The sequence below is a fragment of the Eschrichtius robustus genome, chromosome 6 (assembly GCF_028021215.1).
Source record: "Eschrichtius robustus isolate mEscRob2 chromosome 6, mEscRob2.pri, whole genome shotgun sequence".
Lineage (NCBI taxonomy): Eukaryota > Metazoa > Chordata > Mammalia > Artiodactyla > Eschrichtiidae > Eschrichtius > Eschrichtius robustus.
In genome coordinates, this window is record NC_090829.1 from 34,815,348 (window position 1) to 34,831,785 (window position 16,438).

Genomic DNA, 16,438 nt, shown 5'->3' on the forward strand with positions numbered 1-16,438 from the left:
AAGGACCCTCTGTGAAGAAGTGCTGTTCCAGTGAATTGTTTTTTCTAAGGCAGCGTTTCTCTCTCTTGAGCAGGAGTCATGAATATCAGGATTATTCCCCCAATCTCCCAGCGCTGTAGGGAACTGAGGTTATCAATACAGCCAGCTCAGGGATTCATCTTCTTTTTCATTTGTGCAGGTTACTGATGGGGTTTTATAGATTCTGGGAAAACAATGTCAGTATTTTTAACAAAACGACTCTGTACATAGAGCATTTATGGTTCAAAATCAAAATGCAGAATTTCACTTGCTTCCCTTATCTGAAACGAAAGAAATTGGGAGTTCCCAGTATTTATTTTAGAGAGTGAAATTTTGTATGATGAGGCCCAAGTTTTTAGAACCGGACTCCACCTAAGGCCCTTGGGCAAGTCTCTCTAGATGGTTATTCATTCTTGGGAAAAATGAGTAATATCTTTTTTGGTAATTAAAATGCTAATGAAATTTATTTGCATAGTGTGAATAATACTTCAGTGACATTGTTCCTGTGCGTGGCTGAAATTACGGTGACAACTTACTGAATTTGGAAAGACTTACTGGCTTTGGAAAGACTTACTGACTTAGTCAAACAACTCAAAAACAAGAAAGATGTTTCTATCAAGTGAAATGTGTATTTACTTCCAGATTTTCTGCTCAGATGCTGGGGCGGAGCCAGGGGGAGGGAAATTTCCAGGGAATCGGATAGTTCAGCTGGTGCAGAAGTCATGTCTGGTGTCTAAGGAGTGGTGCTCAGGAGATGGTTTCTTATGCCAACGAAATCATCCCTGCTGCTCTCTTTTATTTACTCTCCCGTGGAAAGAGAATAACTGCTTTAACGTGCACCTCATAAAAATTCTACTTCTGTTTGGAGATAATATTAAGTTATAAGCTTTTCTCTTAGTGGCAGAAGAGCCAAGTTCTCTTGAATCTTTTCCTGTAACTTATTGCTTCAGCTATTTAAAAGAGGTCTCTAAGCTGTTTCATTAAGTGAGGAACATTAAGTTGCAGAACAGAACAAATAGTGTAATGACATCTAGGTAATAAAATGTGTTTATATACATATGTATGTCATCAATTTATAGAAATAGTACCCAGAATCATACACATCAGACTTTCAACCGTGGTTACTGATGGTAAAGGGAGAGGAGTGCAGAAGGGAGGAATTAATACGATTTTTTTCCTTCACTCCAAGTACTGCTCTGAAAGAATGCATTTAAGGTTTACAAAGATACATTTTAAAAATAGCGTACTAAGTGTCCGTTACCAAAAATTTGAAAAATTGAAATAAGAGAAAATAAAATGTATCAGTAATCTTGTCAAAGATAGTGACTATTGCCATTTTACGGCGTGTCCTTCCAGTGGATGTAAATGTACACTTACACATGGATTCATGTGGTACCCATTTCATTTACTCTTCTAAATAGTGCTGCATGGACTATGGCCTTACATAAATGATTGTGGCCCTCTGATGATTTCTATTGAAAAGTTTCCAGAAATGGGTTTATTGGGGGAAAAAAAGGTAGGTATGATTTAAAGACCCCCAAGTGCCTTCAAGGAAAGCTGTCCCTGTATCCATGACAACCAGAAGTATTTCTAAGTGTCTGTCTTACTGTGCACTCCCCAGCATCCAGTATTCTTTTCATTTTTGTGAATTTGATAGATTGAAAATATTTTATTTTTGTTTTAATTTATATTTCTCCATTAGAGAGATTGAGTTCTTTTTTTTCCACATAAATTTGGCCTAAAACAAAAAATTCAGCCAAATTTAATAAAGCTTTGACAGATGCTGAAGGAAGGCACAGCTTTAATATGCGGAGGCTGATTTTAATAAAAACACTATATCCAAATTAGCGCTTGTCCCTTCAAGATAGTCATTAAACAGAGTCCACTGATGATACCATTGCTTGATATATTTGGGGGGAACTTTTTTGTTTTTAATACGCCTTTGGAGGTGGCGGCTGGTGGAGTCTATGTTTGGAAGTTTAGGAAATAAAGATTATAACTTTATTTTCCATCTTCCCTTTCATTTTAAAGTGGGATAACTAAAAAGGAATTGTCCCCCCCCCCCCTTTTTTAAGTGGCTTATAAATGATCTCTGAAGGCAGTTTACACATTAACATTTGCTGAGCGTTCCTTGTGTGTTAGGTACTGGGCTGGGCACTGAACTAACAAATACGGAAATTTCACAATCTCTGCTCGCCAGTCTTTTTAGAGAGGTAATACCCAAGATGAGTCCTGAAAGACAAATAGGGGGCTGTAAATCTAGTTAAGAAGGAGTCAGCGGGACAGAGTGGGGTGAAGAATGTTCAGGTAGAGGGAAACACACATGCAAAAGTGCAAGGGACGTGGAAGAGTGTGCGGCTCTGAGCAGAGATTTGGTAAGACTGAGGCCCAAGATAAGAGAAGCAGGAAGTTAGGGATCACGTAAGTAGGTGCCAGATCATGGTCTTGCTAAGATTTAATTCTGAAAGCTTCGAGGAGCCTTTTAAGGATTTCAAGCTGAGGAGTTTCATGATCAGATTTGAACTTAGGAAGATTGAAAATGTCTTTCTGGATGACACGTAAGGGCAGGGCAGAAGTGATGGCAGAGAATTAGGAGGCCAGTAATCCAAAGGGGAGGGGGTTTGAGCCTGAGTGCGGGGACAGGGCTGGTGGATGAGTGGACAGCAGGACGGCAACATTAAGGAGACTTTATGAACTGTTTGGATGTGGAGGACAAAGGCGCGGGAGGCATCTGAGTGGTGAGGTCCCAGCTTTTTGGCTTGGGGAAGCGGATGATGCTGGGATTGATCACTGACATGGAGAACACTGGGCCGGGGGAGGGGGTGATAAAGGTAGTGTTGAGGTTTGGTCGTTCCATCCTGAGTGTGAGATGGCTCTGGGGGACCCGAGAAGAGATGCCATCCAGGTAGTTGGATGTAGAGCTTAGGGAACAGACCAAGTCTGGGAGCACAGATTTGGGAACTATGAACATATATTCTTCAAGAGAAATCATAAAAATGCCCTGAGCAACAGCTGCTTGATTGGATTTTGTTCTGTCTTAATCCTTTTAGGATATATATATTATTTTAAAGTCACTTTTTTTTTTTTTTTAAAGATTTTTTGGATGTGGACCATTTTTAAAGTCTTTATTGAACTTGTTACAATATTGCTTCTGTTTTATGTTTTGTTTTTTTGCCACGAGGCGTCTGGGATCTTAGCTCCCTGACCCGGGATCGAACCCGCACCCCCCCTGCATTGGAAGGTGAAGTCCTAACCGCTGGACCACCAGGGAAGTCCCCCTTTTAGGATATTTTAATTGCAGTTGCCCCTGCCCAGCCAGGATATTTTCTGCGCCTAGCTTTGATCAGGTGCAGCCATCAGTCCCTGCATCAGTGAACTCCTCAAGACCATTCAGACCTAAAGATATGCTGGAACTGAAGATGGGTGTACCCTTGAAGCCTAGAATATCTGTTAAGTGACTGGAGACGTCCAAGTGTCCATCAGTGGGGGATTGAATAAATACACTGTGGAAAGCACATATGGTCGTAGCATATGTTGCATCCTATCACTCTGCTGAAAGCCTGCTGGTGGCTTCTCTTTGCACTTAGAACACAATCCACACGCCTGAAGAACTTGCATGCTTTGACCCTGGGCTGGTCCTCTAGTTTGCTCTTGTGCCATTTTCCTGTGTCAGGACCTTTTACTTTCTCAGGCACACGGCACTTTCCCAGTGTCAGCCCTTTGCTCCTGGTGTTCACTCTGCCTGAACCAGCGCTCTCCATTGATTTGGGTGCTAACTCCCTTTTTTCCTTCCGCTGTCAGCCTAAATGACCTCTCAGGAGAGGTCCCTGGCTCCCTCCTCACCCTCCTCCTCCCAGACCCCCTGTTTTTTTTTTCCCTTTAAGATTTCAGCCTGTAATTATTGTGTCTGCCCTATTGTGTAACCCTAGCATCTGACACCTACCAGGTACAAAATAAACTTTTTTTTCAGTGAATGTTATATTTATAAGGCGAAATGTTGGCAAGTGAAACACTTAAGTCACAGACAAGCATTGAATAATCCATTTACAAAAATTAGAATTTCTGCACATTATATGTGTGTGTTTATATGTTCATATAAGCATAGGAAAAAAAGAGAGAGTGTATAACCCATCTGGTTTCCAGTTACCTCCATGGAGTAGGATTAGGTCAGAGCCTTTTATGGCCTGGTTTGTTTACTTACGTATTATCATTTTTTTTTTTACAGTAAGCATATGTAACTTAATAAAGCAGTAATATTAAAGTAAATCTAATCAGAATTTCTAGCTTCGTTTTTAACAATCACATGTCTTTATGGCCAATGATCCTTGTTATGGACAAGTTTTATAGCTTTTTCAGTTAATAAGAAATTGGAAATACAAAGTTTGTTTTGGTTTAGGCCAGTGAACTAATAATTATGTATTAGGTACAGTGTAAAGGAGAAACTCCTGTGTGTCTCCTCTGTGCTCAGTACTCTACTCACAGAGCACTTCATTTTCTGACCCTTGTGGTCACCAAATGTGTGGGGTTTTTCCCCACACCAAGTAGTTCTGCTGTACCAGCTGGGTGTCTGACTGTATTCAATTCAGTTCTCACTCCACCTGGAGATACAGCATCAGATCCCACAGGATAAGGGCTCAAGCCCGCCAGACTACACCCCCAACTTCGTTTCAGTCACTAATCACAAGTCCAGGTTGTTACCTGTGTTTCTGACCCACTGGCTGTAAATCAAGTTCCCATGACCCCCTCCTCAGGTTTGATTAACTTGCTAGAGGGGCTCACAGAACTCAGGAAAACAGTTTACTTACTAGATTAGTGGTTTATTACAAAGGATATTAAGGGATAGGAATGAACAGCCAGATGAAGAGATAAGGTGAGGTCCAGAAGGATCCTGAGCCCAGGATGTTCTGTCCTCATGAAGCTTGAGATGCCACCCTCCCAGCACGCAGAAGTGTTCTTCTTCACCAACCCGGAAGCTCTCCAAATCTGAGGTTCAGGGATTTTTATGGAGGCTTCATTATGTAGGCGTGAATTATTCAACCATTGTCCAGTAGTGATCACGTTATCTCCAGCCCCTTTCCCCTCCCTGGAAGCCTGCAGGGCTAAAAGTTCCAGCCTTCTCTTTAATCACTTGGTTGGTTCCCCTGGCAACCAGCCCCATCCTTAGGGGCTTACCAGAAGTCACCTCATTAACATAAACTCAGCCGTGGTTGGAAGGGGCTTGTTATGAATAACAGAAGATACCCATTTCACTTCTGTGCCCTGGAGCTATTTCAGGAACTGGTAGCAAAACTAAATTATAACCAGAGATGCCCCTGTGGCTCTTCCGTAGGAAATTACAAGGGTTTTAGGAGCTGTGTGCCAGAAACCATGGACAAAGACAAAATATATATTTTGTTTATTATAAATCATGATATCACAGCTACTCATCAAAGGACTATGAGTTCATTCTGTTTGTAGATAGTTCAGTAGTTCTAATTAAACTGAATTTCCCTTAGCTTGACCATCCTTGAAGAATCATTGACCATTAGGTTCCAATGGAAGGCTTTCCTCTTCTAGCATCCAGGTTACTGGTCACATGCTTTGCATGTAGCATTCTGCTGAGAATTTGCCTTTGTAGTCAGTGGTCTGCCCTCAGCTGCTCTGATATGAAGCGGGGAGCGAGGTGCAGCTTGCTCTGAGTTTGGTGATGTTCCCACGGGTGAAGGCGAGCAGGAGGGGCAGGGGAAAGGAGCAGAATGGAGCAGACTGGACCATGCGAGGAATCTGCCGAGTATATGTGGAGGGCATCGTGTGATAATGCACAGAGGATGTGTGTCCCTGAAAGTCCTCAGGACGTTTTTTTCCTCCGTCTTCACATCCTGATGACACCACTTCCAACTGGGTACAAAGTCTTGACTGTGTGAAACTGTGAGTTCTTCAACCGTCTGGAATGAGTCTCTGGAGATTCCACAGTGCTAATTATTTCCTGTGAGATCTGCATTTGAAAGTGAGGTTTCTCTCCTTCACCTCTTAACCCTCCCTATCATTCTCTGTTTCCAGTTGGTTCGACTCTGCAATGAAGGAGCTCGGAAGATGGAAAGGACTGAAATGATGTACACAATTAACTCTCAGCTGGAATTTAAAATTAAGGTATTCGCTCATACTTCTTCATAAATAGATTTGTTACTGCTCTTGCTTAAATCTTATGTGAATAAAGAGATAGTTGAGGGCAACAAAGTAGAGAGGAATTTGCTTTTCACAGCAGGGCCATAAATTGATTACAGAGAGGCTGGCAGGGGAAATAGCAGATGCTTTGCTTTGGACAATTCAGCTCTTGCTAATACCAGATAAAGTGACCTTTCTCTAGGCCACAGACTTAGGTATTATCTAACTAGCACTTTCTTTTTTCCCTAGGAAGACACCAAACTTGAGAAAAGGGTGGTTAAAAATAATAGAATTTTAGAATAGAAAGGAGATTTCTTTAGTATTCTCAAAGTATCCTGCAAAACAGTGGTATCCCACGAGCTGGACCAGGGTGTTCTCCTAAATCAAATAAGGACACTCCTTTCTCAGTTTGCAAAAAAGGATTATTAGTGAATTGTTCTTTTCAAATTTGTTTTTCTTCCATAATTCTTTTTTGCAAAAAAGGATTATTAGTGAATTGTTCTTTTCAAATTTGTTTTTCTTCCATAATTCTTTTTTGCAAAAAAGGATTATTAGTGAATTGTTCTTTTAAAATTTGTTTTTCTTCCATAATTCTTTTTTGCATATGTGCTGCCTGTTACTGCTTGTCTCATACTGCTCAGGGGCAGATGACAGGATGAACAAAGAAGGAAATAACAATTAATGGCGAGGCTAGGCCACGGTCAACTCCTTTGTTGGCTCACAGTTCAAATCTTAATGGATGTGAGTGCTCATGGTTGTGATTCTGTTTCGTTTTATGCCACTTGAATTTAATTAACCAACTTAAAGCGGTCATATGTTTTCATGGTGAAAGTGTTCCTAATTTGTGCAGTGGGATTAGAGCGATTGTGGCATTATGCAGATGACTCTCTGCTGTGTCATATAGTTTGAGGGCCACTGATATAGTACAGCTACACCCTTTTATTTTATAAATGAGGAAAATACAACCCCGAGAATAATTAATTGTTAACAGGGTCATTCGGCTCGTGGTGGCAAAATCAGGACTAGGGTCCAGACGTCCTGACTTGCAGATCAGTGTAAACTCTTCCACTGTGACACCCTGACTATAAAGATTTAAATGCAGAAAGGTGATCCGTGATTCTTCTTAGAAAATGATGGATACTTGCTAAAAACAGCGTGCACATGCACGCACACACACACTTTAGTTATTATACCCTCATATAGAAATTTACGGCAATTTCAAAACCCATTTTTTCCCATCCTTCACAAAGAATCCTGTCCTTCACTTTCATTTGTTTCTAAGTATTTTAGAAAATATATCTATACATCAAAGGATTTTTTTTTAATCCCCTCCTTTTTAAAAATGATAAATCTCTAACCGTTTCCATTTTAAAAGTTGATAAATCCCTTCCCTAACCATTTTTCTTTTTCTTTCTTCACTGATAATCAGTTGGTTTAAGATACCTTTAAGCTCTGTTTCTCTAGAACCACAATTAATTTGTAACTGAAAAAATGCTTACCCCAAGGGTTCTTAAAAATAAGTGATTAACATCAGTTGAGTGCATGAGTTTTTGGATTTTTGTTTCCTCTTGGTTCAATGATTAAAATTGCAAACTTAAAGGAAAATATTCTAAGTTTAGATTTATAATGAAGGACTTAATTCAGACCACTTAGAAATACTAATACAACCTTAGGACCTCATTTCTATAACACTTTATGGATAACAGTGGACATTTTTATTCAGTTCATTTCAAAGACGAGAAAACAGATGTTCAAAGAAGTTAAGTGTTTTGTCCAAGCACATGCATTCTTTCAACAAATTTCATGAGCACCTTTGTGGACTGAAGTGGGAAAACAAAAGCATAATCCCTGCCCTCGGGGAGCTTACCATCTAGTAGAAGCCTACAGAAATACAAAGGAGTGAGCCAAGTCTACAGCTGTTATGGGAGATAGAAGAGTTTTGAGAACACCAGCAATGGAGAGGGCGTGGCCGGCCCTAAGAAAGAGGGACAAAGGGGTGGGGAGCTTGTAGCAGCCAGGCAGGGCTTTATACTGGAGGTATGCTTGAGCTGATCTTGAAAGGAGAGAGAGAAGGGTCTTCCAGGAGTGAAGAGCAGGAACAAATGCACAGGACATGGTTTCAGCTGCTGTAGCCCAGGAATTGCACATATTCAGTGGGGTGGAGGGGAGCAGGGCAGAACTAGCACTCATGGGAAGGGCCTTGTGTGCCAAAAGAAAGAGCAGAGCAGGATCATCTGGGAGCCACTGAAAGTTCTAAGCATGGAAGTGACACAGTCAGATGTGCATTTAGTAAAGATGACTTTAGCATCATAGTAAAACGCCTTTTAAACTTATTCCAAATCCAGAAGTCATTAAAAGGAAAATTGATCGATGTGAAAATTTACAAATTTCTCCCTAGAGTGAAAATTAAAGGGCATTTAAAAAGTGAAAAGGGAAATAGGAAACTGGGAAAAAAATTTAGAACTCACATATAGGTAAAGGGTTAATATTCCCAACATATAACCTCAAAGTGATAAGAAGAAGATAAGGAAAAAATCCATTAGAAAATTGCAAACTAGAAAACTGTTGTCAGAAGAGGAAATACAAATGACTGTTAAACGTCTGAAAAGATGCTTTACTTCATTCAGAAGAAAATTGCTAATTGAAATTAAAATAATGTATTCTACCACTTAGATTTATAAATAATTCAAAAGTTTAATAAAACATGTTATCAGTGAGTTGTTGGGAAAGCCATGTTTATCTGTTGCTCATGGGAGAGATTGTTATAACCCCAATGGTGGGCAATTTGTCAGTAACTATCAAAATTACAAATGCAAGTTACTATGACCCAGCAATTTTACTTCTAAGAATTTATCCTATTGATATACTCATGAACGTATAAAATTACACACACACACACATATATAGACATACACACAAAGTTACTGATATGGCATTGTTTTGATTGCAAAAGATTAGAAACAACCTAAACATCTATCAATAGGGGACTGATTAAATAAATTATAGTACACCTAAATTATGTAAGACCACTCAACTTAAAAAAAAATGAAGAATTTTAGGAATCGATATGGTATGCTTTCTGTCTTATATTATTAAGTGAAAAAAGTAAGGTGCAGAACAGGAGGAAAAAAAGAGTATAAAAGTTGCTTATGTGTAAGAAATCTCTGGAAAGTTATAGAAGAACAATAACAGTTGCTACTTTGTAGGGGCTGTAATCAGTGGTTGGGAACTGGGTAGATGAGGAACGGGGTGGGAAGGAGGTTGTTCACTTAATAGTTTTTCATAGGACTTTTTTTTTTAACAACCTCCCCTTCCCACTCTACACACATACACCAGATTCAGTTTATTATTTTAAAAATGTATTACAGAAGCTATGTGGAGGGTAAGTTGGGCATGTAATAAAACCGGAGGCAGAAAACCAGTTTGGAGACTGGAAGCAGAGGCGGAGAGATAAAGCAGGATGCCTGGAGGAGGGCTGTAGCTGTGGTACTGCAGGTGTCTAGTCTGGTCGACTGGATGGAGAGTCACACCATCCACCTAGGTAGGGAATCCAAGAGGAGGAACGACCCTGAGGGAAAGGTAACAGGTTCTGTGTTGGTTCTATTTGGTTTATGGTCCTACCGTAGCCATTATTGCCATGAAAATATTTACTGAGTATTTACTATGTGCCATTTTCACATAGTCTCATTGAATTCTCACAGGAACCCCATGAAGTATCTAATTATTATTCCCATTTTATCGTTGAGGAATTCGAAGCTAGAAATAGTAGATTATTTGCTCAAAGTCATACACCAAGAAGTACTGAAGCCTGGATTCAGATCTGCGACTGACTGCAGCGTCCACATTCTTAACCATGGCAGCAAAATAATGCTAGTCTTTTTCTCATTTGAAGGGGATAAAAGCTTATATATATGTGTGTGTGTGTGTATTAGATATTTATGTATGTATGAATGTATGTATGTATGTTTACTTACATGTGTTTTTCATTTTTAAATTAGTAAGTTTCTGGACGAGTATCATGTGCTGCACGTGGTAATGTGAGAGGGGTGAGGAGAGCCCACCGGATCGGCACGGGAAGCCGATATAAGTTAAGAGCGTGGGCTCTGGAGCCAGCCTGCCTGAGTTCCAGTTGTAGCTCCACTACTTACTAGCTGTAGTACTTTGGGCATTACTTAACTTTCATTTCTTAGTTTTCTGAACCGTAAAGTGGGACTGATAATGGTACTTTCCCTCATGGAGTTATTGTAAGGATAATTAATGGGAGGGCAGAGTGGGGAGAGACTGCTCAGTGCATATAGACTTTCTTTTTAGGGTAATGGAAGTGTTCTGGAAATAGTGATGATCATTGCACAACATTGTGAATGTACTAAAAGCCGCTGAATTACATGTATACTTTAAAATAGCTAAATGATACATTTTTGTCTCAATTTAGAAAAAACTTGCTCTTCCTTGTCTCACTGGCCCATAAAATTAGTTAAATTTTATGCTGAGGCTGGTTTTCTAGGATGCTAAGTAACACCAAAAAGAATGAAAATCTTTTCTCCATGGGAATTATATCCATACCTTTAAGGATGTGTTTTTGTTCATGAATTTCTTTTCTTATTTTTGATTCACACCTGGATTCTAGTCTTAGACTAAGCTTCTAAACTGGGAATTCACATAGGAGCAATTTGGGCTACTACGATTCTTCTAAATATTTTGGTCATTTTTATAGCGTCTTCTTTTTTTTTTTTTCAAATTTTTTTTTTATTATTATTATTTATTTTATTTTAGTTATTTATGGCTGTGTTGGGTCTTCGTTTCTGTGCGAGGGCTTCCTCTAGTTGCGGCAAGCGGGGGCCACTCTTCATCGCGGTGCGCGGGCCTCTCACTATCGCGGCCTTTCCCGTTGCAGAGCGCAGGCTCCAGACGCACAGGCTCAGCAATTGTGGCTCACGGGCCCAGTTGCTCCGTGGCATGTGGGATCTTCCCAGACCAGGGCTCAAACCCGTGTCCCCTGCATTGGCAGGCAGACTCTCACCCACTGCACCACCAGGGAAGCCCTATAGCTTCTTCTTAAAAGAAAGCCATCTGAATGAGTTTAATCTTTCAACAATAAACTGAAACAAAAAACATTTATGATATCAGATTTTTGTTTTTTAAAGAAGCATAGACATATTGCAAGCCACTGTCAATTTTAGATACACATTGGAAATTTATTTTTGCCCAGTGGAGTATGAGATGTTCATAAAGCTCAATCTTTTTTAAGACCAAGAGTTAACTGAAGCCTGCGTGCCTAGAGCCCCTGCTCTGCAACAAGAGAGGCCACCGCAGTGAGAGGTCCGCACACCGCAATGAAGAGTAGCCCCCCCTCACAGCAACTAGAGAAAGCCCATGCACAGCAACGAAGACCCAACACAGCCAAAAACAAAAAAAAATTTTTAAAAAGAAAAAAAAGACCAAGAGTTAAAAAAACTTTTTTCCCCATCCTCTAAACTAAGAACAGTCATAGGGTGGCATTACATAATACTGTCATTGGTTTAGCCTATACACGCAATAACAAGATAGCAGTGTGTTTCCAGTAGTTGCAGCCCTGTGGCAGGACCTAACCTGACTCTGATTATTTGTGGTGACCTCTAGTGTGTGCTGGTGAGTTCCTCCTGAGTTATCTAAGCAACCTGTCTGTCACCTTTTAAGTCTCAGCCATAGTCTGATTTGAGATTTGGAGGCTGAAAACTACATGAACTCCTTTAAATAGCCAGTTTTGAAATTTTGAGATCAGCCATACTGTTTCATCTTCCATGTTAAATCTTCAGGAAAATAGTATGTAACTGATGAGCAACCTTCTTATAAACGTCCTTTATAAATTAAAAAAATATGAAATCCTTTCTTAGCGTTCTTATTTCCTCCCTAATATCCTCAATTTCCTTTGGCTATTTTTAATCATTATTCTCTGAAATGTATGAAATTTGGTTGCACCACACTTACTAGAGTCATCTTTTGTGTGTCCAAGAACTTTTGCGTATTTTTATGGATGTCGTTTTTTCAATCAGATTTTTGGCAGTTAGCATTTCTGGTAACTTAAAAAAAAGAGCTTTCAAGGGTAAGGATTATTCTGAGGTTTTGAGAGTTTTCCAGTTGGAAACTGTAAACTGAATAAAGAAAAGACAGTATGCAGTTCCTTGAATATAGCCTTTTCTATGAGATTAAGATGGATTATTCTGGAAGAAGTTCATTTTCACAACCAGAAAATGGCATGATGCTTTCAGGGATGAACTTCCATGAGGGAAACTACCGTAAACTTAAGAAAAGGTTTTCTCCAGAATACAGCTAAGTAGATAATCAATAGACAAAACATACGTTTGCAGGGTTTTTTTCTTTCCTTTTGAATAAAGTTTTTTTAGTTCATGAATTGAATGCAGACTTTTTAATTTGTCTCTTTTTTTTTTTTTTTTTTAAAGCTGGTTTTATTTATTTATTTTTATTTTTGGCTGTGTTGGGTCTTCGTTTCTGTGCGAGGGCTTTCTCTAGTTGTGGCAAACGGGGGCCACTCTTCATCGTGGTGCGCGGGCCTCTCACTCTTGGGGCCTCTCATTGCAGAGCACGGGCTCCAGACACGCAGGCTCAGTAATTGTGGCTCACGGGCCTAGTTGTTCCGTGGCATGTGGGATCTTCCCAGACCAGGGCTCGAACCCGTGTCCCCTGCATTGGCAGACAGATTCTCAACCACTGCACCACCAGGGAAGCCCAATTTGTCTCTTTTTAACCACGGCTATCAATGTTTTTTTCGTATGTTTGGATTCTGATTTGTGATATTCAAAATGACTTCAGTTGATACCAATAGGTTTCCTTTTGAGACTTTTCAGTTTTAAGTGACTCCTTTTCCTTTTGAGGCTTTTCAGTTTTAAGTGACTCCTTATCAATCTTCTTTTTCAGTTAAGAGTTAATGGAAGGGTAATAATTTTTGGTTGACCCAATAACATTTTCTGATTGAGTTTTAGTTTTTATATAGGCAAGTTAATATTAATAGTTTTTTATATTAGAAAATAAATTGTTCTTTCTGATTTTCTCTTGGAGAATGTGCTATCCTTCTCTAACTGTATTTCACTATTATGTACCTGGTAAATACACTATTATATAAAATAATGATGTATCATTTGTTTGAATGTAAGTTTTATACTTTACTTTCAATAATCCTAAAAGGACTTGACTTTGGCTTTGGGTACTGAGTGTTTCTCTTTTTGTAGCCTTTTCCTCTAGTCTCCTCTTCCCGGTGGTTGGTCAAAAGAGGTGAGTTGACAGCCTATGTGGAAGACACTGGGCTTTTCTCAAAAAGGACGTCCAAACAGCAAGTCTACTTCTTCCTCTTTAACGACGTGCTCATTATCACCAAGAAGAAGAGGTAAGCCTTCTTGTGGCGTTGATCGCTGTACATCCAGTTTTGAAGCTCTGTAATTCAAACACCTGTTGGAGGTGATCATCCTTTAAAAGCTTGAGATGTCAGGTGTATAGTTTCTACACATGGACTCATACAAGCCTCTGTGCTTCATTTTTTTAAAATTACCTCTACAGTGAAGACTTGAATTGTTACCAGCATCATTATCCTAGCCAACTGCTGCTGGGCTTTTATAGCGTGCAAACCTCTGTTCTAAACATTTGACAGGTTTATGTCACTGGATTCTCTTGACATCCCTGGGGAGGCAACCCTCTTAATATTTTCGATCAGCATTTTTCACAGTTCTTCTGCCATAGGACCTTTGTATAAAACAGACAAAAGTTGCTCCGGTTGAGAACAAGCTGGGGTGTGACTCTAGCGCTTCTTGGAACTTAATTTAAAATCCACTGCTCTTAAAGATTGTTAGAAAATCTTTAGAAAGATTAGATTTTTTTTTTTTTAGAAAAAAGTTTCCCCGTGGCTGGGAGGATGTTAGCAATACTCCAATACTCCCTGCTTCAGGGAAGAAAGTCAATCCCTTGGTTGGCAGAGTGTTTATTCCTCTTACTTCAGACTTCTGGTTGTGGAGTCAGGTCCTTCTCCAGAAGGAATACTGTACAAGCCTTTTCTTTACAGCATTTGTTCTAACTGTTCCCACTCAAAACACACACACACATGCACATACACATACACATACACATACTCCCCTTAGCCCTTAGCTCTGCCTTTCTCTAGGGAGCATTCTTTATTAAATGTACTCAGTATGTGTTGGATTATAAAATATTTTCCTGCTGTTTCTCCATAAGTAGTCCATCTTTCCTAGAATATGAACTTAGAATGAAAATATAAATCTGTGGTTTGTTATTTCCACATATGAAGGCAATGAAGGTAGGCTGAATTGCTGGCATATGATAGGAATAGTAGTAGTTAGTTCACAGGGTGCAGTTTAGACAAAGTAAAGAGAATCATGGAAACAGGCTTCTGTGAATATATAAAATTAATGCCCAAATTTATCATGAAATGTTTATTCGAATTCTACTTCTGAGTTGCTGACATTTTAGCTTGAAAGTTCAAACTAAATTGAAACAGAGGTTGAGCTTTTCTTTCTGCTCCTTTTAATCAGACTGTATTATGAATTACTTCAGCTGCTTGGCTGTCGAGGTGACATGAAAACTTTGTATGGTCTGCCCTGAAGAGCCATAATGTGACGATGATGAATCCATAAAGATGCTGATGATTATTTTTCATACTTAGGAAAATAGGGTTCCCATAACTTCAGGAAGAGATTATTTCTCTTACCTGGGACAGTTTAAATAGTTCTAGTAGCTAAGTAAATTTTATAAATACAGATTGGAGAGGAATTATAATTTTTGTATTTTTGTGTTTTGTTGGTTTCCTATGAGATAGCATGTTTCTTTGGCTTTCTTTGCGATGTTTTGTTTTTAGAGGAGGGTAATTATATATGACTCTTCAAATGCCAGAACTCTTGACTTTTAACATCTTCCAGCTGTTGAGATATTTGTTCTGTCTCAATGGACCAAAAGCTTTCACTAAACTTTTGATTTTTAATGATAAAATATACATTGACAGTACCAAGCCAATTTTAAATGTAAATGTAGTTTTGCTTATGGTGATGAAAACATTAAGGGTATTTAAACCAGTGTGTCACAACTTTTATTCTTTTTTTTTTAAAAGGAACAACGTTTTTTTAAAAAATACTTATTTATTTATTTGTTTATTTGGTCACACTGGGTCTTAGTTGCCGCACACGGGATCTTCATTGAGGCATGTGGGATCTTTAGTTATGGTATGTGGGATCTTTAGTTACGGCATGGAACTCTTAATTACGGCATGGAACTCTTAGTTACGGCATGGAACTCTTAGTTGCAGCATGTGGGATCTAGTTCCCTGACTAGAGATCAAACCCAGGCCCCCTGCACTGGGAGCGTGGAGTCTTAGCCACTGGACCACCAGGGAAGTCCCACAACTTTTATTCTTGAACTTGCCTAGAACCCAATAAATACAGACTTTTGAAAGTTAGAATTAAGATATATGCTATGCTACTTAGCAGTGTACTTTGCCCTCCACAGGAGATTTTGCAATTATATTTAATGTTGCACTGTGAGCTATCCCATATTTGTTTCCTTAGATATATTTGCACTTCTCTGTTAATAAAAGAAAGAAATACAGCTTCGATGGAGAGGGCAACCCTGAGTACCTAACTGCCTTTACCAAAACTGGGGTTTTCTTGCCTTTACCAATTAGCTCATCATATTTCTAAGGTGCTCTTGACTCCAAGAATAGCATTGGAGGTTCAAGTTGTTTATGACCTGAATATTTGGTGAGGGTGACAAGCAGACCACAGAGTCTTGATAAACAGGCTGGGTTAAAAATGTACAGTATGCACAGCCGTATTTCTGTTATAGCTTCAAGGAGCCAGCTACAAATGCTTTGCATGCCAGAGACAGCCATGAAGGAGATACAGCAGCTTTGAGCAAGGCAATCGCTTTGGCTTGGCTACGAGGTACAGATGAAAGATAACTGCCTGTGCCAGCTCTGTAGGACTGATCCAACCACCCACTGCCTAAGTATAATTCTAGGATTCAGTCAAGGAGCTTAGCTGCTGGGTCTCCAGTGGTTTTCAGCTTCAGAGAGGCTCGCTGGGTACTGGGAGGGACCGCTTGGGAGGACATTTACTCTTCCTCCTCCTGTCCAGTCTGGCAGATGGTTTATGCTGAGATGGTTTATGCCGGCGGATGGGATGAGTGGCTACCTCGGCCCTGCAGTGTGTGTGTGTACCACTGCTAGTGCTTGCAGAGCGGCTAGTGACCATGCCCCTGTCTGCTAGGACAGGAATTTTCA

General features: G+C 39.6%; 1 protein-coding gene across 1 annotated transcript in view; it reads left to right on the forward strand.

The window, feature by feature from the left end:
* Positions 1 to 16,438, forward strand: part of ARHGEF26 (Rho guanine nucleotide exchange factor 26) — a 154,002-nt gene that overhangs the window by 96,033 nt on the left and 41,531 nt on the right. The window contains exons 10-11 of the mRNA XM_068546121.1: positions 6,058 to 6,147; positions 13,389 to 13,543. Coding sequence (XP_068402222.1) covers positions 6,058 to 6,147; positions 13,389 to 13,543 — 245 coding nt within the window. The remainder of the gene's footprint in view (positions 1 to 6,057; positions 6,148 to 13,388; positions 13,544 to 16,438) is intronic.